We start from the raw sequence: 24,206 nt of genomic DNA, 5'->3' as shown, positions 1-24,206 counted from the left end.
GTCACGGAAACATTTGTCCCAGATTGGCTGTTTTTGTGTTTGGCCTTATCAGCGTCCAGCATCTATGTGAAAATCCATATCAACTCACCCAACAATGGTGTCCAGTGTTGACATGCGGGTATCAGTTACACAACCAAACAGTACAGTAAGCATATGTGCTAAATCAGCCATGAGAGTCATAATGGCGTCCTCATTTTACCGATGTTGAACAACCGGTGCACGGTTCTGTTTTCTCAGCAGCAGAGTCAGATCTTGTGTTGTGCATACAAACATTTGAATATGAAAGACAGCTGAATTATATGACATTTACAGAACACGCATTTTGGCACAAGAAGGACCCTTAAAAGAAATATGACACAACTTTCCCCAGCAATCAATGCAGTGTCACGTTTCACACTGTTTATGTTAAGTGTCCCTGTCAAATATTCCGCGTTTTTCAAGCAGCTGAGACCGATACCGTCAGTTAACAGTGGAGATATTGTTTGGAGCTTTAAAAAAAGACAAAGAGGCAAACAAAACAAATACCTTCCCGCTGTTCTTCACAATCTCTTTCAGCAAGACAAAGAAAAAAGCCATACAGAAACTGGATCTCCTCTATATTGTGTTTCATGAGGTGTACACTTGCCAAAACAGCAGCATAGCTTAAGAAGGTTTATCTCGCTCAAAGCTCCTCTTTGTTATCTTTTTTGTCCAAGTGATGTGGAATCAAACTTATCGAGAAGAAGAGCTCTACTTTATTGGTGTCGTATATCCACTGTGACCGGACAATGAGCCTGTCGTCTCTGTTGAGGTTAAACATTGCAGAGACTGCTCAAACAAAAGAGAACGCTGGAAAGAAGCGATAGTAAGCAATCGTGAACTTAAAGATGGTTAATTAGCCGCTGTAAGCCCGCGGATCAAATTTCTTCTGTTGTTTAGGGTCCTAGGGGTCCAGATACTGGTGACATTGGGGTGTGAAAGGGGTGGGTTGTGCAGCTTGTGCTGTTCCACGTGGAACTGTGGAGAAGTTCCACGTGGAACAGCACAAGCTGCACAAGGGTGATCCTGTGTGAGCAGGAGAGGAGAACTCATAATAGTAGAAGTGACGACTTTGTGATGTGTGCTTTTGTGTAACATGAAATATTGGATGGATTGCTGTAAGCTGAATTGCAAAAACTCCCTTGACTTTTCATCTAGCGCCATCAACAGGCCAAAATGTGGATTTGCCCAGTGCTTTGATTCATACTAAGCGGCTGCAACATGAATGACATCCCCCGTCAGCCGCTGCTGTGCTTTGTGTTTGGTGCGAATTAGCATGCTAACGATCTGCAACACGAATTATCCTTTTGAGCATGGTAGTATTGTGATTATGAGTATTTAGCTCAAAGCAGTGCTGTGCCTATATACAGCCTCACAGGGCCACTACAGGTCGTATATAGGCGACTTTTCATCTTATTTATTATATAGAAATATAATAGAAATATAGGCCTCATATCCTTAACACAGTCTTGTGTGCTAGGCATCTTAATGAATGAGCTAATAAAACTGATTCAACAGTCATCTAAACCTTACATGAGTTATACAAAAACACACCTAAAGAACACATCTACCCTGGAGACGTCTGCAAACGGCTCTCACTTGATTCATCATTTTGAGATGTGATTGCGATTGAAAATAAATATGAAAATAAGTCACGGTCTGTAATTTATTACAAACTTCCTGTACTGTGAGCAGCTTCTGAGCAAGTACGTAAGGATGCACTAAGTTTTGATGGTTAGCGCTCAAGTGTGTGCTGTGTGTGGGTGTGCGTGACACAATGAGTGGTTACCGGATTGAAAAAAAAGGAGGAGGAAGATGAGTCATGTCTTCACCACTTCCTCAAAGCTCTGGTTAGAACACCTGCAAGAAGAGAGCTTGAAACCCCAAAGACAAAGAGTTGCATGAACGGACAGGAGATACAATTACTGCTCTACTGTCAGGCCACAGGTGAAGTCTGGATTCATTTTAGCTGAAGTGACTGAAAAGAACCAAACTGGATTTGTGGCAGGAGGAATTTACTTATCGAACACCAGCCAAAATGTACCGTCATCTGGTGTAAATGTCCCACTCCAGTGTCATTTCACTGTATGCGGGCACGCACCCAGCTCTCCAACCTGCGTGTTTGCCGACGCTAATTGGAGGAAGCTTTTGATGTCAGCGCGGTCAATGGGTCGGCTGGCGGGGGCCGCAAGCTTTCACACTAGCCCTCTATTTTCTTCAAAGGCCTCTGCAGCACCATCGTCGGCGCGGCTGAGGACGGGAATGTTGTTGCTTGGGCTAAAATTAAAAAGAACATTCCTCAACCTGCAGACGGAGCATCTTCACACAGCATGCTGTGACGGCAAATCATGCATACTGTAGCTTACAGTGCTGCCAGTCTCTTTAGTGTTCCAGAGCACCAATGTGGTTCCATCCAGTAGTTTAGGATAGTTTAGAGGATGGATTAGAAAACATGCAAAACAAATTTTGATTAAGCCTAAACTGAGATCAGTCATTACAAATTAATAACAAGGTTGTGTCCAATACAGTGATGCTGGAAATTAACGTAATATTAACCACCCTGCTGCAGCTAGAGGAATAGTGTGACACTCTGGAGGATATTCTCACTTTCTTGCTGTGCTAGATGAGAAGACTGACACCACTTATTTTATTGTTGGCCACAGCCAACAGCCGGTTAGATTACCTTATTTTATCTTATATTAGCACAAAGACTGAGGATGAACAAAACAGCTAGCCTGGCTCTGTCCGTGGGTCCACCTACCTGCACAACTAATTAACTTGTTCTATAGCATTTGCTCAATCTGTACAAAGATGAAGAGTAAAAACAGCACATTTGAGCTCTACAGTGGGTGGCGTCACTATTTCTTGATATGATAGAAAATGAGGCTACATAAATCTTTTTTTTTTTAGTTTTTAGTCAAACAAGAGCATTCGGCCGCTATCGGATTCATGACCCTGAAAATGATGTAAGTGTTTGCATAAGGGTGCAGCCTCCCTGCAGCAATGATGATTTACGCACACACACTCCTCATCTCTTCTGTACATCCAGGAAGTTTAAAAAAGATAAATTCCTATTTGCATCCCCACTCCCTGTGGCAAACTGGAAAAGAGGCAGAGGCAATGCCACTTCAGCGTCTGTGCTCGAGGACACCACGGGCTTAACAAAGATCCATTGTGATGAGGACTCTGAGCAGTATACTCTTATTTAAAGAGGGATCTATTTTTCATCAGTCACTTTACAAATGAGCTAAACCACCAGTCTCAGTCCTCTCTCCTTCTTCACAATGCCCTGTTTACTAACGTCAGTCTTCATCAAAACAGTTTCATGCTTATGGATATTTAAGGCGATAAACTATATTACTATTACTACATTACTCTGAACACAGGAGTATGGTTGCATGTGCATTTGATCAACCGGATGCTGAAGCTCATATTGACCCACCACTGCGTCCGTGTGGGTGACTGTGTTGACAGGGAGAACACAAAACAAACAACAGGAAAGCACTCAAGGGTGAGCCCAGAGGTGAAGAAAGAAAGCACACAGGTCACTCTAGACGGCCGACACAACGCCGCAGAGAGAAGCTAGCATGACCTCTGTCACCGTCCGAGGCGGGGGGCGACAAATCCCTAAATGGAGGTATTCAGTGGTGCCATCATCAGCGCCTCCCGCCCAGGCACCTACAGGAACAAAGATCCCTGTTCAGCTCCCAGGGCATACTGCTGTCCCCTGTCTGGTCGTGTCACTGTGAGAAAGACCTGCCCAGCAGCTCAGGGTCACGGTCGAGTCCTGTTGCCAGTGTACATACTGTATGTATTCTTTTTCACTTACTTGCCCATGCGTGATTGCTATGTTTGTTTTGTTGTCCTTATTATATAGTTTATGTGTATCTTCTTGTGCATCTGTCCTTGGCACTGTGTATATAGTATACTGACAGCTACAGGAAAACCGCAGTCAGCATAGTGGTACAGTAGAGCTGATACTGCATCTGGGCTGTGCTTTCACGATTGTTTCAGGACAAGAACTACTGAAATGTCACTTCATATGCAAAGACGTATAAATGACGTAGTCTAATCTCTACTCTCTCTCTCTAGTGTCTTTCTCTTTACTTTTGCAGCTTGCACCAACAGAGCTAACCAGTACAATTTACAGAAAGTGAATAAAGAGAGCCCCTTGCATGCTGGCTGATTTCAGAGTGGCTCAACTTTAAGGGTAGTTAATGTTGACACCATTGACTTCGCCCATTTTCCCTGCTAGCTGTGGGATCTGGATATACAAAGTTCCACTGCAGATATCCAAGGCTGTCAATTCCAGTTTTGTGAACAGCCTGAATCAGACTTTTAGAGATGTGTGGTTTTGCCTTATAATGGGAGAATAACATGCAAGACTCCATAGCTGTCAGGGCCCGCCCTATTTATCTCATATCTGTCAATGGCCAATTTAGTATAACTTGCATGCAAGTACACAGTATACACAGTTCCCTATTTAGACAACAGTGGCCATTGTCTAAGGTGTCATTACACAAAAAGACTGCCACCTGGTGGAAGAGGAGAGGTTTCTCATTCAGCTCTGGCCAGGTGACTTAAAAGGGATGCAGCACTGTTCTAAATCACATTAAAGGGTAAATATGGTTATTCACTGCTTGTACACTCAGTAAATGGTTTAGGCTTACAAATGTTGTCAGTTGGGTTGGACACTGTTATAAGATCCATTAACATAATGCCATACAACCGCACCATAATTAGCAGAGCTGAACCTACAGTTGTATTGCATTGGATGTAGTCGGTGCATTAGCAACCCATTAAATGTACCATACTTGGCAACTGTGTTCAATGACACGGTTCTACATTCAATATTTCAAGCCTGTTGGAGCCTGCTGATACTTATTCAATGCACCAGATTGAAACGCGTACAATAAAGACATATTTAAAAATCACCACCTACAGGATTTTATTTAATCACGTGAAAATCTTGAGATTTTCAGATGGGAAAAAAAATTAGTCAATGCACTACAAATATTTTATGTTACATACATTAGAGGCATTTCATCCTCTGTGACTCAGACACTGACTGTGCCCCACCAAACAAAACATGACAGATCATCTGTGCCATATTTCTCAACACCCAACTCTCGAGCACTGACTCAAATCTTCTATCAAAATATGCTTTGCACATTACAGTAAAACTTGGCAGCTAAAGTAAACTAAACAAAATAAAAACGAAACATATGGATACAGGTGTATTTTTTTTTTTTACAAAAGGTAAAATGAAATCATACAAACTGTTTAAATTTACACATGTATCTGACAAAGACGAGCGTATTTTTCACAGCAAACTTGTTTGCCAGACCCATTCCATTTTACTCCTTCGGAAAAGCAAGAACGCTAATGAGGGCAAGAGGTGCAGGTTTGCATTAGGGACATTCAGTACTAACACGTAGCACTTGAGCTGAGAAGGTCAAAAGTACCGGTCTGGCACAGAAGGGTGGGAAAGGTCTGAGGGTCTAAATAAAGGGCTAAAATGCCCATTAACAGTTAAATATATATCAGTGACGCTTTCTGGAATGTCCAAAAGCTCTGAAAAGTGATGAAACCAGAGTCCATTCAAAAAGTAAAACAGACTAAGGATTTAGTCATCAAACTTAATTTTCTTCCCCTGGGGTTTGACTCCAAATCCACCACCACCTCTTCCACCTAAAAAAGGAGAACAAAGAAACACTTAGTGGCCAGCATCAGCAAGCTCAAGTCAACTAACAGTATCCAGAACACTGTGCTTTGAGGAGAGAAGTATAATCAGTAGAAGCGAGAGAGAGAAAAAAAAACAAAAAACACAACCAGCCCCTTAAGTTGTCTTTTCTAATTTTGAAAACAAAACCTCAAACATTATTGATGACACTGCAGACCAGACAGCTGGCATCTTTTTCCCTAAGCCAACAAATTTCTTTCACCTCCAAAGCCACCACGTCCTCGTCCACCTCCGCGAGGGCCTCCCCGTCCTCCTCCTCTGCCACCACCGCGACCGCCGAAGCCTCCGAAACCACCACGACCTCCTCTTCCTCCACCGCGGCCGCCAAATCCACCACCACCAAATCCGCCGCCGCCGCGACCTCCACGGAAGCCGCCTTCACCCTTGGGCTTGGCGTAGTCCAGGGTCACCTTGTGGCCGTCGATCTCACCATCATCCATGGCCTCCTTGGCTGCCTTGCAGTCCTCCTCATTGTCGAAGTCCACAAAGCCAAATCTGCGAGGAGAAGGCAGAAAAATAAGTCACGAGAAAACTCCGAACTGATTTTAGCATAGGAATTCCTACTCAACAAAAGTTAACATTAAATAAAAATAGCATATACAACTCCCCAGACTTACCCTTTTGATGACCCCGTGTCTCTGTCTGTGACTATCCTGGCTGCTGCGGCGCCCTCAAACGCATCCTTAAGGGTCTGATCTGTCGTGTCCTCAGAGAGACCCTTGACGAAGAGGGTTTTTGTTGGACCTGATTGAGAGAAGCCATCATTAAAACGTTTGCTTTTATGGCTTGTTTAAGATTTCATCCACCATAACGACCAACATCTGGACTAACAAATGCTTCTTCAAGCTCAAACCTCGTGTACAGGCCAGATCAGGACTTGACTATCTTTGATTCGTCACAGAGGTTCAGGAGGTCAAGTTTTCATCACATCTGGCCCTGCTACGCCTGTATTGTTAAGACAATTCGGGATAATAGCTGAACAGACTGCTGTTCAGCTTCATATGGGTTAAGCTTGAAGACATACCTGAGTTTCCTCTGCCCCCTTCTCCCCTGCCGCTGCTCTGGCTGTACTCCAGTCGGATCGACCGACCTTCAATGTCTGTGTTGTTGAGGTTTTCCAAGGCATCCTTTGCATCGTCTGTGCTCTCAAATTCTACAAAAGCAAAACTAATGAAAGAGGAGTGGCGTTAGGAAACTTGGTGACTGGAAAACAACAATTCCTCATTTAGACATTTCTGACTGTTGCACAGCCGACACAAGCAGCACCCATATGAGTAGAGGGAGCCCAACATATCAGGTGCGTTGCTCTGCTTCTCGTGCGAATCCATGCAGAATCATGGTTATGATTAAGAGGAGCTCATGAGAAGGTGTAGCAGTCTCAGATTTGGAAAGACATGGAAGGACAATTCCTCCTGATCCCATCAATACAGTTGTTGTATGCCACACAGATAACTCACCCTTTAGGTCTGCCATCTCTCTGTGGAATCCTTATGGAGACAGCCTTCTCAAATGTGGATTGTAGGACTTCCTCTGTGGCACTGAAGGCCAGATTATTCACTACAAGTGTTTTACTGGCTGCTCCTGAAGCTACAGGGAGAGAAGAAAGACTCATGAGACAAACAGTACAGATTGTATAATGATTATTCTTGGAAGTAATCTATATATTTAAAAACATTTAATCAGTCTTGATTACATGCAAAACATTCACATGTTTCAATGCACACAATGGAGTCAATGATCAAGGAGCACTGTCACCACACACATACAAACCTATAAGGAGCAATTAGCATTAGCATTGAAGGCTGACTGAGTTTGCAGGAGCTGCTTAAAAAAAAATTAAACCCCCTTCAAGCATTCTGCTATAGTCACTGAGTGTAATTAACAACTGCACACAAACTACCACTTAATTATAATCTTATACAATCAGATGCTAGTATCACAGCTTTATAAAAATGTCAAAAAAGGTTTACCTGCCACCTTGGCCCCTTTCTGGCTCTTTTCTCCAACATAGTCAACCATGATGGACCTTCCCTGTACATCAGCACCCTGCGCCTCCTCCAGCATCTTCTCCGCTTCCGCCTCAGTTTTGAACTCAATGTAGGCAATGCTGTTACAGTAGAAAAAGAGATTATTTGTCTGGAACAAGAGTAGTATAGTACCAACCAAAATATTGGTCAGCTGTATATAAATGGCAGGTTTAAGTATTAGGAAACAAAAACTAGACAATCCCTTCAATGACTGTGTGTGGGTACGTCAGTTTCCTGCACTGTCTAGGATTCTCATCAGAGGTTAGCTTGTGTTTCTTATATATGCTGCACAGTTGTGTCACCTGGTCTACAAGAATAACCTAACAAATACTTCCCTAAGTGCTAACGTGTTCTTACCCTCTGTTTGAACCATTCTGGCCTTGAGGTAACCTGACGTCAACTGCGTCTTCAAAGAGTTCCTTCAGGTCATCAGCCGTCGCGGAGAAGGGAAGGTTCTTCACAAACAGAGTCCGTGCATCCCTCTCTGTGGGACAAATGTCAACGTCACCAAAACTGTCAGATGTACACAGGCATATTTTGAGGAAATATGCAATGGAGAAACCTCTTTAGATTCCACCAAAAGCCAGAAAAGGCATGAATGTAACAGCGTTTGAGGATAGAACCGGCAGACGATAAACACACCGGTACCGAAGACATAGCGCTGCATTTACTTTTCCTCCGTACATTACACACACGAGTACTAAACAACCACATGTATGCCAAGAAATGGAGGGGCTGCAGTAATTTTCACTCAGGACATATAAATGTGACGCGACTGGCTGAACATCTCTCTCTGTGAGACAAAAGTCATGATGGCTATTTGGAAGAACTTTTCTGGAGAAAAGTTTAACCTGCCAAAGTTGACTGCCTGGAAATGTCCTGGTTCCTTTCTTATTAAACTTTCCTAAATATATCCAGACACTGATAGTATCATTTTTTTTTTTTTACCTTTCTTGCCCTCCTGCGAGCTGTCTTTGCTTCGGGCCCTGTCCAGCTTCAGCTCCTGACCCATGACCTTCTTGCCATTGAGTTCCAGTGCCTTCTGCATGTCCTCCTCAGATGCAAAGTCAACATAGCCGAATCTCCTGTTGAGGCAAGTCATGCATCAACCATTAGACATTCCTGCTTCAAAACAGGAAAAGGCCCTGCAACTTGCAGAAAACCAGGTCTCAAAAACAATGCACCCATAAATCAGTTTCACTGCTTCATGGAGACTCCTTGTAAAGTGTGCCGTATGAAAAAACATACAACGTACAAACAAGTACTGACTGACTATGTACAACTGGAGGGCTGAAATAATATAAGAGATCTGTCACAATTGCTCGCTTACTTGGATCCACCTAACCGGACATCGGCGACTTCAAGGCTGTTCTTGGAGAAGAATTTCCTCAGGGATGTTTTGATTTCTTCAAAGTCCTTATTAGAGTTCAAGTTGCCAACAAATAAACAGAACCCTGGTTTAAAAAAAAAAGAAAAAAAAAGAGCAAATTTCATGAGTTTAATTTAGTGTGTAAAAATATATGGATTGTATTAATTATGCCAGACAGATTCAGAATAATACAAAGGTGACATCAGACATCAGCATTAAGTCCCTTGTTGATCATCATAACAGAATATACTGAAATGATGGGGTTGGTGCTTTTATTCGTACCTTCGCCTTCTGACTTTGCCTTCTTGGCAGGAGTTGCGTCCTTGCTCTCTGCCTTCCTCTTTGTAGCAGTCACTGGTGCAACTGTAGAGACAGCATTGCATAAACTTTAAGTCACAGACCGATTGGATTGATTTTATGTGCATTTGCCATCTTTTGGAAATTGTCTCCTGTCCACACGTCATGTAGCATTCGCCTTTCACGTATGTTTTTGGTGTTTCCTGGTGGAGTTGTTAATAGTGAAGGAGCAATGATACAACAATGTGGAAGAAGCACAATAAACATCTTGGGTTTATTATGCCCTCAACAAATCTTCTCCATCAACATGGCAACGTTTCCACCTAAGCCACATTTCTGCAGCACATCATCCTCTCCTGTGACCACTTTTTTACTTTACACTTCAGTTAAAAAGTAAATAAAATGTTAAATGAGTCTTAAAAGGGATGATTGGAAATCTACTGACTGGAGAGTGAGGTTTGTATGAAAAATATCCAGAATTATTTGTCTAGCTTTTGGCATGCGGACCACAATCAATTTTTCCATCTCTAAAACTCACCGTCTTCTTCATCTTCGTCATCTTCATCATCGTCGTCGTCATCTTCATCATCATCCTCTTCCTCAGACTCTTCTTTGGCCTTAACCATGCCTGCTTTCTTTGCCTTTGCAGCTGTTGGAGCAGGAGTGGTGTCCATCTCCTCTTCAGAGTCTGAAGAAGCACAAACATGGTTGTTAAGAGCAACATCAGTCACTGAGACCAAACTTAAGCCACCGACCAACCATGTGTCGTTGACCTGCATCAGATCCATAAAAAGGTGACATCACATAAAATCAGTATTAAGTCCCTTGTTGATCATCATATACACCACGGTTTTTGCTTAAAAGTCAGCATCTCCATGCTGACTTAGTATTACCAAAATAATAAATACAAAGTTCAGTCTAACCATCTTCATCGTCATCATCATCGTCGTCGTCATCATCATCAGACTCCTCTTTAGCAGCCTTGGCCTTTGCAGCTTTAGCTGGAGTTGCCTTCTTTGGAGGTGGGGCCTCTTCTTCTGAATCATCATCATCAGAGGACTCCTTTGCAGGTTGGGCTTTCACCGCGGGCTTGGCAGCTGTTTTAGCAGCAGGCTTGGCAGCTTTCTTGGGTGGTGGGGCCTCTTCTTCGGACTCATCTAGACAATACACACAAGAGAACTGTGAATTTCAACATAACCTGCATGGTAATAATTCATTAGAGAACATTTGCAGCAACAAGACTTCAGACGGAAAAGCAAGAATGTAACAGCGATTGAGGATAGAACCGGCAGACGATAAAATGCACACCGGTACCGAAGACATAGCGCTGCATTTCCTTTTCCTCCTTACATTACACACATGAGTACTAAACAACCACATGCATGCCAAGAAATGGAGGGGGTGTGTGGCATGTTTCTTAAAAAGGTAAAGAATGCATACAAGTCATTTTATCTAACTTTATGACCAACTGTTGCAAACTGTTCAAAGAAACTAATTTTTTTTTTGCAAAACAATTCTATAGGTTTTACCATCGTCATCATCATCATCATCCTCCTCCTCATCATCTGACTCCTCTGCTTTTGCAGGGGCTGCCTTGGCTTTGGCTGGTGCTGCTTTTGCAGGGGTCTTTTTTGGTGGGGGGGCCTCCTCTTCAGACTCCTCTGTAGGTAAATAAAGCACAAAATCTTAATACATTTATATTTGTGAAAATGTTATACATATAGGGATTTGTGATCTTGCATTACAATGTTATAACTAAAGTGTCAGAAAAATTTACATCCTGTGTCTGACCAATGCCTAACCAATTAGATAAGGTGAGATCAGTGGATCACACAGGAACGTTTAGTTCCTCTCAGAGATCTGCATGCTTCCTTTATTCATGTCTGTGTCCATGGACTGGAAAATCTTAATTATAAAAAGGTAGCTCATGAATGCAACACAATTGACTCATAGGCATACTGCAGAAAGTTTGTGTCCTACAATCAGAGGCACCAGAACAGCAACTAAACAAATTGTGTGGTGAGACGTTTTGTTATCTTCCGGTCAACTTAGGTGTGTTGAATTGCATTACTTACCTGAATCATCATCATCGTCGTCATCATCATCCTCACTTTCTGCTTTTTTGGCAGCAGCGCCATTTTTAACAACTGGGGCAGCTTTGGCTGGTGTTGCTTTCTTCGCTACCTTAGGTGGAGGAGTCTGCAATACAAAACACAACACTTACACCTGTGAACCCCACACCCCGTCAGTGGGTTTTAAAGTCATGCTTTCTTAAAACACATACAGAAAAAAGTGCCTAATTACAGTTTCATAGTCATAAACGTAAAACCAGACATTTTGATTTTCAAAGCTCTGATGGTCCTTGAACAAATCATATGTTATGATCACTTCTGTAATCTGAATTTAAATAGTGATTTCAGGAAGACTGCTTTATTCCAAATGCTGCATTTAAAATTTTGCCAAAATACATAATTTACACTAACTAGATTCTGATAAAAAGCATGAAAATTCCTAAAAGCAACTGGAAATCCTTAAATGACTGCACTGAGACCTACAATCAAATGACAAAACACACACACAACGATACTGTACCTCTTCTTCCTCATCACTGCTGTCCTCTTCACTAGATTCCTCCTCCACTTCTTTTGGGGGTGGAGGGGCCTTTTTCTTCTGAATTGCTTGCTTGTTTGCTGTCTGTGTGGAAAAGAGGGAATAAATGCAAAGTTTAAAAACAAATCTTCAAAGACTTTGCTTGCACAAGACAAGATGTCCCTGGTGTAGCTTGATACAGTAAAATCCACGGTATGATATTCCAGACCGATTTCAGCATGTTTGCTGACATTGGGGCTTACCCCATAAGGTTGTTCAAAGTTAAACAAACCGGAGACCCAACCTCTACCAAAATGAATGATTTAATCATTATATCATTTATTTACGTGGGCTAAACATGAGCTACGTTTCGTGATTAGATGTCTGTCTGGGCGGTAATCTAGCGTCTCCGTTTTGGTTGTTCACCTCGTGTGTCACTCATACAAGGCGCACAACCCACGTGGAGCTCAGGTGGTCCGCCTGTTAGCATGTCGGCTAATTATACCGTTTGCAGATTAGCTTTTCAACGACTGCTCCGCATCTTTTAAGAACGGCGACTGTAGAAAGAAGTGCAATAAGCTCGTCTTTCGGTTAACGCCATTTTGAAAGGATACGCAGTGAATAATAATTAACATTGTGCTAACAACTTGACAGAAATAAGCTTCTGCTCTGCGGGCTGTTTAACCACTGCGCTAATGCTAACAATTACCAACTACACATTAGCTAGCATAACTTAGAATAAATTATAAATTTCAGGTCTTCCAATAATTAGTACATGTTCTTATTAGCTGGTAAACGTGCATGGTGTGCCATTCATTTAATCTTTTCTTCTACGTATCTAAACTCCGTGCTTAAATCGCGAACGCGCATGAATGCCATCTTGAGTAGTCTGTTAGCGTTAGCAGGCCGGGCCAGAAAACCCAACCAGCAAGGCACAAACATGGCCGATCACAGCGGAGAAGAAACACATTGAACGAGTGCAATTCCACCATGCTTTCCCGACCGAGCAGACTCTCACAGAGACGGTTGAATTAATGACCAGAGAGCATTAACATTAAGCAGACATTTCCCCCCGCTGTCAGTTTCGTTTTTCTCAAAAACGCAGCAACTTCCCACGATAGGCGAAAGGCCTCATGCATAAACACAGCTTCTTTCCAAAACGCACACAATTTAAGAGTCATACACACGTAATTTAGTCTCACCTTTGCTAACTTCACCATGGTGCTGTTCTGTGTTTCAATGAAACACAAGAAACTGGACGTCTAGAGACAAATAACGAAAAAGCTAATACACACACGTGGCTCAGCCTACTCGGTGGGACATTGGGCAGGAAAGACAGATGTGCCGAAGACGCGCTCGTTACTCTTCTGCTCTGCGCGTTCACGTCTACCCGCCCACGTGAATCCCTCCGCCAATCACACGTTGGTATATTTGCATCGTGCCCGCGCATCGCCTACATAGACAGGCGAAGCTACTCCACGGAAACAAACGATTATTTGTAAACTGTGCGCAGAAGTAAATCAATGTAGATAAATAATCACGTGGTAAAGTGTTTTTTCTCTCTGTGAATAATGTGTTGCTTCTGAAGACGGAAATAGGCCTGTGACATGCTGAATTTAGCAAGACACTGCGCATGTGAAACAGTGTACTGTAAGTGATTCCACATGGCAGTCGTTTAACTTTACATGTTTAGAGAAACAGAAATTGTCGAAAAGTTCATAAATGCTACACTTATATTTGTTATGTGGCCAACTCGGCACAAAGCACCTATAAGTCCCATGCAGCTGTTTATGTGAACCACGTGGTTTGAGCCAGTTGCCATTCCTCGTCAAGCACGTGTGGGCCCCCACGCGGAGCACCGCGCCACCAGGTGTATAGAGATCAGTAACGGAACTTTACTCGAGTAGCCGGCTTACTTTGCCAGTTTGAGGTACTAATTAACTTTAATACTTCTGTTTTATGTTACTGCGCGTATTCTCTGCTGCAGGTACGCACAAACGACCTGTTCACGACATTAATTTGCCATGAAGTTACCAGTTACTCTGCAGATTAAGATTTTACATATCAACATAAAATATGACACACATTTAACAATAAAGTAGGTAAAATAAGATAAAAACTTCATTTATACCCAGCTGGGGAAATTTAGGTGAAATAGGCCCACCTCAACCAGCTCAAACAATAAAATCTGCTTTTACATGAAAGCATCAGTATTAGAAATTCTGTCCATTACACTGTTTGTTCATAGTGGGTACTATTGGTAGTTTACATACATTTTGCTGAAAATAATAAATAATAATGTGTTTTGCTTCAGTAATTCTTTGAATTTTTTTTAATTTGGTAACATCTTCACATGTTAGTCGATCATTGATAACAGTTGATAAAAACCGATACTAATTGATACTAAACTTGTGCTACAGAATGGGTAGCTACCACAGCAGGAAGATTATTGTGGCAGTGGATAAAATAATTTCCCCATAAGGTCCATTTAGTAGCAGTTCTGGAGCTTTTGAGCATTTTACACAATCTTCAATTTCAGTTTTTTTCTGAGCACTTTGAGGGGCTTACAGTTCACTCTTGACTGTAGAAACAGCAGGTGACAAAACGTCTCACCACCAGGTCCATTTGGCAGCTGTTCCGACTCAGCCGATTCTTAGGGGACACCAACAGCACATTTGAGTAATTAACCCTCGACACCACACAGAGGCAGCATTGCATTTTACATCCCTCACTTACTTCACAGTGGTAGAGAAAACTGCTCCGTTCCAGCCAGCTTAATCTCTCTTTCATTGTGAGTATGACTGGAGCCTCACAGTGAAAGAAGGCTACCCATAATTATAGAAGTGAGGGAGTTTTATTAGCTTCATTCATTCAGACATCTCGTTGTTTGCATTCATTTTTAGAGGGAAAATAACCTCTAACACTCAGCAAGGATCACTCTGTCTCCCCCTGTTCTCTGTCATCGCTCATGCTGTAGCATTAACTACGCACTGACAGTAACAGCACATCCACACAGCTACATTGTCAACTTGTTGAACAGTTCTGCTCAAAATATGACACTTATTTTTGGAATGATTGGGTTTGGTTATATTCATTCTGTCAGTGGTTCCTCACAGCAGTGCATGCATGTATTGCACCATGCAACACGTTTGTTATGATAGGATAAAATACTTCACTACAAGCAGCTGTCATATTTTTCAAAATGAAAGAGTCACCTGAATAAAGCAATTCTTGTTTCATAGTAGGTTAGCTGAGGTTAAAGAAGATCACCAGGGGGGAATTTGATTGGTTGTAGCAGACAGTGGTCTAAATTTTGTAGCAAAAAGGAATCAGGATTTACAGCAAGCACGATTTGGAAACATGGCGTCAACATCAGTCGTGTGTTTCAGAGTTTCAGCTCCTTACATGTTTCAGTGTTTGTCCGACATAAAAATCAGTCCCTGGTTGAAGTGTTTGGGTTTTATTCCAGCTGCTGATTTAACACGACATCTCGTATCTGAGTGCTGTCACCTTCACGCATTTAATCACTGTCGTCTCGACGTCTTTCAAACAAATAAAATGAATGAACAAAGCTCGTCTCCTCCCCTTCCACACACCCTGTCTGCACCTGTTTTTCGCTGCTGTTTTGCAGGGACGGATTAAACTGGGTGAATCCAACAGACAGACAGCAGAGGGAGGGAAATAGATGCATCCTTGGATTTTTGGTCAGAAGGGATTTCCTTTATCATGGGGACATGCACATTTATTTCTGGGCAACCACCCAAAATGGACCAGATTAAGATTTATACTCAGCTGTGGATTGTTGGTAAAAGCATGCAGTGGTAAATCATTGGTCGTGTTTCTTAAAATGTCAATATTTTTGCCAGTGTTTGCATCATTGCTAATGGAGTTAAATACAAAAAATCGTGTTTGCTGTTATGAGTCACTGATTCTCAACAGGGCCAGCTTGTCATCATAAATAGCTGGCACGTGGGGTGGACAAAATAACAAAAACACATCATAAACCAGATCTTTCCTAGACTTACTGGGCTATTTTTTAAGAAGGAATATTTGTAGTTCTTTGAGTTTTTAAAGGAAATATATAAGATATATAGTAACATACTTTACCTTTTAGCTTACTATGAGTGTTCAGACATCAAAAAGAACCACAACAAATCTGTATACTGCACATTTTCAGTATAGTTCAACCCCAGTGCTTCACAAAAGGCAATAACAGGAACATAATCATGGTTATAAAAGGTGAAAGAAGTTCATTTAAAATGTGATTCGTGATATTAAAATCATAAATATAGCTAGAAATGCTTAAGGACTGTCATTTTTTCATAAACACCTCAGCAAACAGGTTCCCTTGTGGTGTCAGTGCGCAAGGCTTTCAGCGTCAACCCGTTATTGTCTGTTTTTTGAATTGTCATCTTGAATATGGGAACATTATGAGGAAATTGTGTCTGAGTCATAGTGAGAAATTAACCTTTTAACCTAATCCCCATACACCTTTGCTGTAATGTAACCAAGCAACCGTCAGGCTACAGCTTCTATGAGGATCTATGTTCTCACACTTTTTGCTTTGTGCACCGGCCTTTGATGCAACTTAAATGAATGGCAGTCCTGCCACACATGAGCACTGAGTTTGGCATGTGGCGTTGATTAAGTTCTTTGGAGCAGCTGTCCTTCAGTGTAGTCCTTCCCCTGTTTGTGAGCTTCAGTTTGTGAGAAGCTTTTAACCACGTTTGACTGTGGTTATCATGTTTGGCGCACTGCAATTAACTCCATGAGGTGTTTGTGTCACAGCTTGTGATCAGTCTGCGCTGAACAACAGTATCATTTATGATCTTTTCAGTTCATACCTCATCTACTGCTGAAGTGTGTTTATGCTTGTATGCGTATTTGAACCATGAAAATTTGACATTCATTTGCTACCAGTCAGTGACCCCTTGACAAGAGAGAGACATGTCATTTATAATAAACTGTATTTTCGTGAATAAAACCTTGTGTATATAATCTCACAGCTGTAATAATGTAACACAAGTGACAAAATTGCTCTCTGTAGATTGCAGAAGAAAAGAACAAAAAAACATATATTAATTCTAATATATATTTTTCATTGACTGGTAAACGATGTGGTCCCTTATGTGTGTGTGTGTGTGTGTGTGCGCGCAACAGGTGTCTTATTTGTGTCCCTTGTCTCTATGCTGCCCTCTAGTGTGAGAGTATATTAATGTAAGACATCAACCTTAAAGCACTTGGTTGAGCACTTCTTTGCACTCCCTAAATATCATATTTAGGCACATTAAATTATTTAGATGTAAATATATATGAGTTTGCCAAAGACACATTTACAGCAGCGTGTGAACCTTGGAACTCTGACTTGGGTTATATTGATTTTAATTTTTAGATCTACAGGTGAACACAGTGACTAGACTACCCTTTCCCCAGGGAGGAAAAGCAGAGCGTACAGGTCCTCCTCCACAGCCTTTCTGACGCTCAACCGTGTTGCGGGTGATTATAACACCGTGGAAGACTGTGGAACAACCTGCCTCAGAAACTTCAGCCTGCTAATTCATTATCACGTTTTCCTCATAAACCCACTTTTATAGACTTGCTTTTATTTGTTTCCATCTTGCACTCTGGGCTTGTTTGTTTGCTTTTTAAGAATACTTCACATATTTCTGTCCTTTTTTTTGTACGCTTTACTGTTTTCTTTTTATGCCTTTCAGTTTGGAAACTCTGCTTTTAGATCTGTGCCATATAAATAAAGATATCAACCTTAATCATAAAACTTAAAGCTGTGAAAGTAAAAGCTTGACTTGGTTCCAGGTTCTAAGAGTTACTGCAACAGAGTCTGAAAGCTTGCTGCTTTAGGAATCTCTTCACCTCCTCTGCCCCCTAAATCTACCGACACCACGTTTTTTCTTCGCTGGATGCTAATAGTCTGGATTACAGGAACACCATGAACACCTCTGCTTTTTTGGCTTCTGGCTTTGGCCACTCTGACTTCCCTACAATTAGTGATAAACATGGCATTAACTTCATTCTGCTCGCTCGCTCTCCGCCACAGTGTGAATATAAAACGTAATGGTGCAATGCTATGTTTCCATTTTCTTTGTAATGTTTCTCTGTGTTTACCTCAGTAAGCAATTCATTTTCAACTCGGCTTAAAACTGTTTGTATGGAAGGCCGACCTTGGCTCAGAAAGTTGCCCTGCACCATCTGTAATAGTGCCACCTAACAAAGGTGTGATGCCATAATGGTTGGCAATTATATATGTAAAACTGTGCGAGTTGCAGGTGAAATGCAACAATAAATGAGCTATCCAATGAAGCCATATCCAGAATAATTAAGGTTGAGAGTGGCATATGAACACTGCCAGTATATAGAGTAGATGCTACTTCTCAGGTTCGTGATTTCACGTTATATGTGCCCTACTGGTGTAGAAAGTTTTGCTACACCCTTCTGATGAAACCTTTTAAGTATCTGAAGTGCATGGAAAGAAACGGTGGTCAAGCTGTCTTTTTCTTCACTCCTGACAAGCCGCTTTTTCACCTGCAAGCCACGCACGAAATGTCCCTGAACTACAATTCACCAAGTAGCATAACATAAAACCCCGAGAGGATACAGGTAAGTGCACATGGAATGTTCTTTTTATCATTTTTGAAAACATTTACAACTATTTGAGACAAAAGAAAAAAGTTACAAACAGAATTGACCTGCAGTTTGCATCCATTTTCAAAATGTTACATAAATAAAACTCATATTTATAAATATCTCTTTTTATAAACATATAAATAGTTTTTTTAAACATAAATACATTTATGCAGGGGAAGATGAAGTACATGAATGTACAGCAGCAGCAGCAGCAGCAGCAGCAACAATATACAGCTTCGCGGTTTGTAGTTTTTACACCATTGTCCGCATCTTGTAGTATGCATCTGTGTTTGTATCTGCTGACCATTTGTATAGTATACACATATGTATATATGTATATATACCTGCCTATCTATTATATATATATATATATTTATATGAAGGTTTTGTAGCATTGTCATCTCAGTCTTTGTTTATGCTGGTCATGGTGACTTTCGTACCGAAAATCCGTCACTTGGTGAGTTTTTCTTTTTTTCCCTCTCAGGCAAGAACAAATTGAACCTTCGTTATCCAAACCCATCGTCCAAAGATCTAGAGGAAGAGAGGAACCAGGAGACGTAAGGTTAGACGGAGCATTCACAAACAACTCAGTTCACTCAAGTTCATTTATTTGGTCATTTAGCAGTTTTCATCTGAGGTGTATTCATCAGTTTAACCCCACAGCCCCCATCATCCTGTGAATGTGTCTAACGCAGACTTTGCGATACACAGCAGCCCATGAGAGGGAAAGAGCGGTGCCAGCTGATGAAAAACACACACGTTCACACTCACTCAAGTTAGTCACAAAATCACACTCCCCCATCAGGTTTTCACAGTTTGCCGCAACCACAAAAAGGCCTCAAGCCTCAGGACTAATTGTGCGTCACCTAGCTTCCTCATTACTTCATGCGCCGCCACAGCCCGTCTGTTGTTTTTGTTGAAATGACTTGTGTAAGGAGCACGGGTTTCCCAGAAAGACCCTGGCCACCGCGGGGTGCTGTGTTTTTATAATGTGTGTGCATTAGCCTGTCTGCATCCCCTCTCCCCTCCTCCATCCCTTCCCATCTTCCTCTCCTTGTTAAACTTGATATATGCTACTTGTTTGTAGATGAAGCAGATGGAATCATTCACGGTGATGTGCATGAATATAAGCGTGGGCTTCCGGAATACCCACTGGATTGTTTCCCATACATCTGTTTGCATGGAGTTTAAGTGGGCTTTCCTGCTGTCCTAAGGCGGTTCCTGCAGGAGGAGGGAACGCTGCTAGACTACAGGTCGAGGTTTGATGATATCATGTGAAGAGTCAGGCAGGCAGCTGAGGTTTATGAGCTGAATATGATTTCTTACACCAAGCCGACCTCTGACCCAGACTGTAAGTTCATCTCATGCACGGTCATCTCTCTCCACTTTCAGATATGACTGCTGCTAAAATTTGATTTTTAATCCTAACTGGCCTGACTGTGGACGCAAAGCGCACGCTGTCCTGACATGACCATCAAGAGCAACAAAAATCTGACTTGAACATCTCTTCTTTGTTCTGTCTTTTTTACTTACTTGCTTTCTCTCTCCCTCTGTCCCACCTTTCCTCCCTTCCTTCCTTCCCTTGTTCCTCCCTTTCTCACCCCTGCCCTTTCTGCAGCTATACACAGGACCCATTAAGGACACTTGATGAAACTTTTTTGCTTGCTTTCATCCTCTGTTCTTCTTTAACTTTTCCTTCCATCTGTCACCTACAAGCCATCCTTGGATAGCCATTGACAAAACACAAAATGTAAATTTGTTTTTTTTTTCCACTGTCCTTCCATCCTTTGGCACCATCCTTCCACTCGTTCCACCCCTCTCTTTCCTCTAGTCATTGTTTTTCTCCTCCTTTTTGCCTTTTCCCCTCCTCCCCACCATTCACCATTGTCCTCCTGTTACACACATGTCAGTAGATCAGGTCGCAGTGAGTAAAGTGTGAAGTGAGACTGTGACATTGAAGAAAACTCACCATCACAGCGCTGCTCCGACCCTAGCAACCCATGCCGCTGATGGTTCCTATTCTGTCCATCTTATGTCCGAAGCAGCCACTCCGCGACGTCGATCCGCCTTTCTTGTTTCCGGATTTGTGTCTCCTGGGTGCGGGTTGGTCGTTAAGGAGACGGGCCCACATCCCTCTGGCCCGGGTGTCCATGCGTAAATCTCGCAGTAACCGTATCCGAGAGCGCACAGCGTCTAGCCGCCTCTCCCTCTCCTCCGACTCCAGAAACTCCGCCAGCTCCTCGCCCAGCAAACTTCTAAGAGACTGGAACACAGATTGAAAAAGTAAATAAACGATGTCTCCCTTGGGCAAATACGCTGTGCAAAGAGACATGCTTTCGACAGCATTGAAATGCAAGCTCGGTGCGCCTTTGAGCTAAGCAGCTGTTTGCATGATACTTGATTTTAAATTGGGGAAAACCTCAACTTGGCGCACACCGAAGCTCATGTGCATTGGCCAAGAGGGAAAATGTAATCATTCTTGTCGCACGGCGCATTAGGATTTACTGAGTCGAAAAGTGCTCCTGTCTGATCAAAAAACAACTGTCGAATAGATCACAAGATGCTGCGGTTATTCGAGTCAAACCTCACAGGGCACACCTGATTTACAGTGAGGGTTCTTGTACTTTCATTTTCACTATGAGACACTTCACTCTTCCTGATGTCTCCAGTATAAAACAGGTGCCTGCAGTCCGCTCCTCTGGTCTGAACGCACACTGTGGCATCAACTTGCAGCTCTACTAAATTCTAGCAATCTCAGCTACTAACTAGCTATTTTTTCGAAATTCCTATTTCTGAAGTCTCGGTGTTATTCAGTTGATTCTACAGGCGACTTCTATGCGTAATGGTGATTTTACGCACAAAACCGTCTAGTTTGCTGCTGTTAAATTTTGACAAACAATTTGAAAATATTGTTTGCAAATTGAACCTGAATATCTTAATAGTGTAAAGTGGTTTCTTATATTGCTTGAAAACGCTTTTAATTCTAATGGCTCCTCCTAAAGGCTTTGGATTCTTTTTTCTTTTGAGCGCTTGTCAAATGACCTCATTGAGCGCGTAAATGCTAAAACTGACAGATGCTGGGGAGCGAGATACGATAGTTATGATGTCTTCTGGGGCTAAACATTAGTGAATATAAAACACCGTCACTTATTAAAACATATTGGATGCTTGAGATTCAGAGTGTGGGAAAAATGCCCTCGTTGAATTGCTAAGCATGACTGAAATGATGAAATCTGATGCGTAAAATAACAGTCTTGAGCGCCCGGACCACAGAACAGCTGTTCACTCCTGAAGCAACATTGAGCTTCCAGCAGTTATTAGTGCGAAGAAAACAACGTGATTCAATCACATAAGGATATAAGGGACTTCTTACCTTCTGCTGCGCCTGAGATAAAGGTTTTGCCCCCATCCTTACTGAGAGCAGGGTGACCATAAGTCCACACGCTACCAAGTACGACAAGTTCATTTTGACAAGTATTCTTTAAGGGATTCCTCTGCGCTGAAGTTCAGAAAGAGGGACGGAAGCAGCAGCCAATCAGCTGTTAAACATAAGAGGCTTCAGTCCGTCCTTTACTCCAAAGCTCCTCAAGTGCTCCTCTAACTCTGTGTATTTGTCCTCACCGCTTTATAGCCAGCCCATGGTGATGTCATGCCAACCTGCGTAATGGTCCTCCTTCCGCGCCAACTCCCTGTTTTCTCTACCTGCCTCGGAGCACGTCATGCCAGGGATTAATTAAATGATACAAGCTCCGGTAATCGGGGCTTTAAAGGAAATGAGATAGCCGACGAGCTATCAAAAATGCTCCGTTTTTTAACTTTCAGACCTCTGGCTGAGACGCAGCGGCTGAAATCGAAGGTGGTTTCAAAGGCTGCGCGTAAAGAGCCGAAGAGCGACTTTGGCAGAGAATATGACCTCAAAGATGCCAGCCGCCTGCCTTGTGAAACATCCTAACAAGTCATATATTATACCGTGAGAGCGTGAATGACACATTTTCTTTACTGAAGGAGTGAAAATTCAAATTCTGCAACTGGAATTAGAGAATTTAACTTTTTCTTGAACACCGTTTAAACAAGAGCAAATGTCGCAGATGTAAGTGGACGTGCCTCAGCGCGGTCTCATCATTCACTTATTTTAAAGAAAAGTTAGATTTGAACTCTGAGACATTTTCTCTGCGAAGAAACAGGGATGAACTTTGTGTAACTCATCAGATTTAAGCATGTGTGTGCGAAGAGGTTGTTGGAAAACTGACTTTGCGCTCAACGGTGACATCCACCACCACTCAAAGTTAAATGGAAGTGACGGATCATGCGACAGGAATGATTCACATGAAGCAGGGAGCCTCATTAGAAAAGAGCTGTTGTTGTGTCTGGATGGGAGTTACATTGTGCGCGAAAACTCATACATCATCAGTTCATATGAGAGTTGTGGCTTTGTTTTGTGGATCTTGGAGATATATGACGGTGTGGGTTTCACTCAGACCTGTCGCATCGCAGAACCAAGCAGACACATGCTGAGGTTACTCCTAGGAACAGCCCACATGATGAGTGTTGAGGTCTCCATGGACGTGTGTGTGCTTCTGTCCCGGCAGCCACCTGCCTACACTCCAAAAGGAGGTTCACTGAGTCTCATTTGCTCAGTATCCTAATTATATTAACTATATATATATATTGTTAGAGATGACCTGTATTAACAACAATTACTACTACAATGTCAGTCTAGAATGTATATTTCTGTACTGATGTATCATATTGTGGCTTTAGATCATCTCTTGCAGTCTTTGCTGCACACCAAAGGTCGAGAACAGAACCATCTAAAGTCTGGAGGTAGAAAAATCTCTCTTTTAGTGCTACATGAAGTCTCTGTGATAGATTCTATACTGCAAAAGGTTTAAGACCCCCTTTGCTTTAAAGTGTGCTTTAAAGAATCTTTTTTCATGGCATCAGAAGGAGCTCTTGGTACAAGTCCTTTATGTAGGGTTATATGGAACATTTTCAAGAAAAAAAGAAGCAGGGATGGAACAATTTAACTTAGATCCAAGAAGATCCAACTTTAAGAGTCATTTTCTAATGCAGCCTCACATGAATGGTTAATTACCTGATTGATTGTGGATTGAATTTGCCATGTCCAAAGCACCACTCATGGAAGTCAAAATTTTATTTTATTTAGTTGTATTTATTTTTTTAAAAATAGCCTCCCAAAATGATGCAGGAACTCCCTCTAAATGCCTCATGGTAAAATAAGTTCCACTTGGCACATTACTTAATCTGTGTCAGGAGAATGACGTAATATTGAAATGACTTGACGTCCACAGACAGGTTGTTTCACTTGGTTTTAGAAAAAAAAAGTGTGGATTTAAGGTGAAATATAAAGTCAGTAAAAAGTGATACTTTTTGCAGTGTGGAGTTTTTTTCTGGAGAAGCCTGGGCCCTGCAGAGGAGAGCTGCGATCTCAGGCAGCAGCACCGTCCGTTTTGGAACACAGAGGGGCAGTATTTGCTGTGCCGAAAAGTGAATACACCTT

General features: G+C 42.0%; 2 protein-coding genes and 2 non-coding genes across 4 annotated transcripts; all 4 read right to left on the bottom strand.

Annotated features, from left to right (window-relative positions):
- Positions 1-4,941: 4,941 nt before the first annotated feature.
- Positions 4,942-13,378, bottom strand: ncl (nucleolin). The gene is made up of 16 exons (XM_041935135.1): positions 13,246-13,378; positions 12,047-12,148; positions 11,530-11,653; positions 10,984-11,115; positions 10,378-10,611; positions 9,993-10,142; positions 9,440-9,520; positions 9,119-9,242; positions 8,737-8,873; positions 8,146-8,272; positions 7,732-7,868; positions 7,219-7,348; positions 6,786-6,928; positions 6,379-6,505; positions 5,964-6,256; positions 4,942-5,709 (listed from the first exon to the last, which is right to left on the bottom strand). Exons 1-16 carry the CDS (start codon positions 13,261-13,263, stop codon positions 5,645-5,647), a joined length of 2,124 nt encoding a protein of 707 aa, XP_041791069.1. The 5' UTR covers positions 13,264-13,378; the 3' UTR covers positions 4,942-5,644.
- Positions 8,385-8,521, bottom strand: LOC121606044. Its single transcript, XR_006006818.1, has one exon. It is a non-coding gene; the product is annotated as a small nucleolar RNA SNORA57 (small nucleolar RNA).
- LOC121606045 lies at positions 10,714-10,853 on the bottom strand. The gene has a single exon (XR_006006819.1). It is a non-coding gene; the product is annotated as a small nucleolar RNA SNORA57 (small nucleolar RNA).
- Positions 13,379-18,860: 5,482 nt separating the features above from the next.
- nppc (natriuretic peptide C) lies at positions 18,861-22,246 on the bottom strand. Its single transcript, XM_041936060.1, has 3 exons — positions 22,059-22,246; positions 20,655-20,948; positions 18,861-19,216 (listed from the first exon to the last, which is right to left on the bottom strand). The coding sequence occupies exons 1-2, from the start codon at positions 22,149-22,151 to the stop codon at positions 20,676-20,678; spliced, it is 366 nt and encodes a 121-aa protein (XP_041791994.1). The 5' UTR covers positions 22,152-22,246; the 3' UTR covers positions 18,861-19,216; positions 20,655-20,675.
- Between the last annotated feature and the right edge of the window lie 1,960 nt (positions 22,247-24,206).

Source organism: Chelmon rostratus, chromosome 4 (genome assembly GCF_017976325.1).
Source record: "Chelmon rostratus isolate fCheRos1 chromosome 4, fCheRos1.pri, whole genome shotgun sequence".
Lineage (NCBI taxonomy): Eukaryota > Metazoa > Chordata > Actinopteri > Chaetodontiformes > Chaetodontidae > Chelmon > Chelmon rostratus.
Note: the sequence above shows the minus strand (reverse complement) of the source record. Positions and strands in the feature narration are given on the sequence as shown.

What these genes read in the sequence shown, in the direction of transcription:
- ncl (XM_041935135.1), bottom strand. An exon ending in GCAGTGATGAGGAAGAAGAG is followed by an intron (nt 11,654 to 12,046) that starts GTACAGTATCGT and finishes TTTGTATTGCAG; the next exon opens with ACTCCTCCACCTAAGGTAGC. An exon ending in CGACGATGATGATGATTCAG is followed by an intron (nt 11,116 to 11,529) that starts GTAAGTAATGCA and finishes ATTTACCTACAG; the next exon opens with AGGAGTCTGAAGAGGAGGCC.
- nppc (XM_041936060.1), bottom strand. Translation starts at nt 22,151, where the DNA reads ATGAACTTGTCGTACTTGGTAGCGTGTGGACTTATGGTCACCCTGCTC. An exon ending in TATCTCAGGCGCAGCAGAAG is followed by an intron (nt 20,949 to 22,058) that starts GTAAGAAGTCCC and finishes TCTGTGTTCCAG; the next exon opens with TCTCTTAGAAGTTTGCTGGG.